Here is a 2,313-nt window from a genome sequence, read left to right as displayed (position 1 = left end):
TATAGAGCATCTTAAAAATTGTGTCTACCATGAGGCACTTGTTTAAAGGTCTAAGGAATTTAGAACCAGAACATCAGATTCTTCAACTGGGAAATGAGCCCGATACTCACCCCTACCCGCCCAGTGTCACTGTGAGGGACCTCTTCAGTGCCTGCGTCATTTATTCACAAGCACACATGTTGTAGAGCACAGTCTCGGCCACCACTCAGCTGCAGAGATGAGTGACCAAAGAGTAACCTACGCAGAACTGAATCTGGCTAAGGATGCAAAGAGACAGCACATGAAACCTAAGGGCACTAAAGGCTCCATTCCAGGAACTGAGCGGGAACTGACCTATGCAGAATTAAATCTTCAAAATGCTTCTCAGGATCTTGGAGGGAGTGACAAGAGTGACCACTGCAAAGGTAAGACATTCAATAGACACAGTATAACTGTTCTAGAATGTTCGGCTGAGTGCAGAGGTGTGGGAAAGAGAAGGGGATAAGCTCAGATATTTTTCATCTTAAGGATCAGGGCTTGAAGTTGGAATGTGGTATTCTCAGATGAAAGCTGAGGACTAATTTTATGCAGACATTGTTGTAAGTTGTAGTCTTTGACCAGTAACTCACAGAGCATGAAAATACAATGGTATATTCTGAGAGGAAGACTACAGTGGTAGATATGAGTTTGGGGTCCAAGTTTATGGATATGATTCAATATGAGTAAACTGTCCAAACAATTGTCTCCATCCCCCCTTTCTCAGTGTTTTCATTTCCCTCCCTGCAGCATCCCCATCACCTCCAGAGAAGCTCATTGCTGGGACCCTATGCCTTGTCCTTATGTCCACTGTAGTAACAATTGCTGTTATTTACTGTAAGTAAATCATTGTAAGATTATATGAAATTTTTTACTTTTATGTTCATCAGTGCCTCTAAACTCTTTATAATATTATATAATAGAGCTCTCATTTTAAAGTGTGCCTTTAGACTAAGTTCAAAATAGTTATTCTGAATTTTTCCAAGGTATAAACAGAACAATCTTAAAAACTAATTTGTAAATATATATATATATATCCCATATGTGCATATATATATTCATACTATAATTAAAAATATTCTTTAGGATACTTTATTGAGACATACAAATTAATTCTTTGTATGGTTAATTCAAATACTGGACAAGTTGGTGAAGTTTAGTTCTCATGGGTTTTGAAATATTTTCTCCTAAATTTTCATGGCTTCATTAATTTTTCTTGGTAAAATCATTTTTATTCTAGATAGAATTAATGCTGGGCAATATACCATATTTCAAAATAAGGAATAAATGTATGATGATTTACCTAGATCAACATTAATTTTTAATAATAATTACTTGTTTTTCTAGTTAAGATAACACTGGTGCAGAATAATTCTTCTTCAATAACAGGGATCCAGAAAGGTATATAATTATTTTCTTCAGTCTGATATTAGTGCAGTTCATGCTTTGTCTCTAACATAGTAAAAATTCATAGATTTTTGGTGATGGGAACAAAAAATTATAATACTGGGCAATAAATGTATATAAATAATGAGTACAAAAGAGTGCTTTTCTTATGCAAAACTATGAAGAAATATTCATTTAAAATCATCATTCCGCCCTGGCTGGTGTAGCTCAGTGGATTGAGCACGGGCCTGCGAACCATACAATCGCAGTTCGATTCCCAGTCAGGGCACATACCGGGGTTGCAGGCCGGTTCCCTGCAGGCCAGTTCCCAGCAGGGGACACAGGAAAGGCAACCATACATTGATGTTTCTCTCCCTCTCTCCTTCCCTTCCCCTCTAAAGATAAATAAATAAAATCTTAAAAAAATAAAATAAAATAAAATCATTCCCATTGTTGCCAACTGGCTCAAAAATAATTTTGGTTTCTAAAAATGTAGTTTCATTTGTAGACATTCAGGATATATAGAAAGTGGTATTTTTGTTTGTGTGTTTGCTTATTATGGGCACATAAATTAGGGAATGAGAAGCTGACCCTTCTCGTGTGTGAGTCTGTGTGAGTGTATATGAGCGCATTTTGCTTTATATGTACCAGTCTGTGAGGGTACATACACATGCTATGTATAGATGTGACTATACCCATCCAGATATTGAAATTGATTTTCATTTTAAAATTCATATTGTTCTTGGATAACAATGCATAATCTTTGTTTAGCATATCATTGTGGTCAATGTCCACCAGGGTGGTTTACATATTCCAACAACTGCTATTACATCAGCACTGAAAAAAAAACATGGAATGAGAGTTTGATGGCCTGTGCTTCTAAGAGCTCTATCTAACCTGCTCTATATAGAT

At 36.2% G+C, this 2,313-nt stretch overlaps 1 protein-coding gene across 1 annotated transcript; it reads left to right on the top strand.

The window, feature by feature from the left end:
* Window positions 1-2,313, top strand: LOC119065738 (NKG2-A/NKG2-B type II integral membrane protein-like). The gene is made up of 4 exons (XM_037167884.2): window positions 1-404; window positions 766-852; window positions 1,363-1,416; window positions 2,173-2,313. The coding sequence occupies exons 1-4, from the start codon at window positions 218-220 to the stop codon at window positions 2,295-2,297; spliced, it is 453 nt and encodes a 150-aa protein (XP_037023779.2). The 5' UTR covers window positions 1-217; the 3' UTR covers window positions 2,298-2,313.

Source organism: Artibeus jamaicensis, unplaced genomic scaffold (genome assembly GCF_021234435.1).
Source record: "Artibeus jamaicensis isolate MK-2021 breed Jamaican fruit bat unplaced genomic scaffold, CSHL_Jam_final contig_233, whole genome shotgun sequence".
Lineage (NCBI taxonomy): Eukaryota > Metazoa > Chordata > Mammalia > Chiroptera > Phyllostomidae > Artibeus > Artibeus jamaicensis.
The sequence above is the reverse complement of the archived record's forward strand: the minus strand, read 5'-3'. Positions and strand labels throughout refer to the sequence as shown.